The sequence below is a fragment of the Penaeus monodon genome, chromosome 27, assembly GCF_015228065.2.
Source record: "Penaeus monodon isolate SGIC_2016 chromosome 27, NSTDA_Pmon_1, whole genome shotgun sequence".
NCBI classification, from domain to species: domain Eukaryota; kingdom Metazoa; phylum Arthropoda; class Malacostraca; order Decapoda; family Penaeidae; genus Penaeus; species Penaeus monodon.
In genome coordinates this window covers 26,910,630-26,911,488 of record NC_051412.1, presented here as the reverse complement: position 1 = coordinate 26,911,488, position 859 = coordinate 26,910,630, and the positions used below count along the sequence as shown (strand labels likewise).

The 859-nt window shown below is 37.6% G+C and overlaps 1 protein-coding gene across 1 annotated transcript in view; it reads right to left on the bottom strand.

Moving 5' to 3' along the window:
* Nucleotides 1–859, bottom strand: part of LOC119590477 — a 15,848-nt gene that overhangs the window by 12,553 nt on the left and 2,436 nt on the right. Inside the window, exon 2 of the mRNA XM_037939136.1 lies at nt 1–183. This exon is cut by the window's left edge and continues 1 nt beyond it. Within this exon, the coding sequence (XP_037795064.1) occupies nt 1–183 (183 nt within the window). The remainder of the gene's footprint in view (nt 184–859) is intronic.

Here is an 859-nt window from a genome sequence, read left to right as displayed (position 1 = left end):
ATTCTTAGGTGATGGAGCCGAGGGCACCTTGAGGTAGGAGCAGGTGGAGGAGGCGTGGTCACAGGCAGGCGAGGAGGTTATGAGACAGATCTTGTACTGTTGGTTGTATCTCAGGCCTTCCTTGATGACGTAACTTCCGCTCCCTTCCTCCAGCTGGTGGTTGCCGACTTCCCTCTCGCTCACCTGCTCGGGGAAAGGTCACCCGGAGGTCATGGTAGGTCAAAGGGCGTGGCAGTTAGATGAGGAGTTAACAAGGGAAAGAGTTATTGCAGTGAAAAGGTCTTATGTAAGTGTACATATGTTAATGAGGAGTGTGGTGTTCATAGGAAAGTAGACGGAAAATTAGAGGTTTCTGGAAAATGAGAAGTTACTGGGCTTTGGGAAGCTAAAGGGAAATGAAGTTTATTGGAAATATGAAGTTTATGGTCAGTTTATTGGAAATTAAACGTTAATGGGGAATGATGCGTATATAAAAAATGGAAAAAAACAATGGGTAGTTGTGTGAGAGGGGACGTTAATACACTAACAGGTTATTAAAAATGAATATTTAATGAGTAGTAGAGAGTATATGCTAATGAGATTCGTGAATAGCCGATTTACTACATGACAAAAATTACAATATGCATCTTTGTTTTAATACCTTGTTTTAGAATGTTTATGACGAGTAAAATATATTTCAAAAATATTTAAGCGGATTAAAGAGATTCAAAAACATTTAGGGAGTAAAATAGATCTTAAAAAAATAATAATAATGGAGTAAAATAATTTCCAAAAAATAGAGAAAATAGGGAAATAACATATATATCTTAAAAACTAAGGGAGTAAAATAACAGCTCTTATCAAGTCTCGACACGAAGAC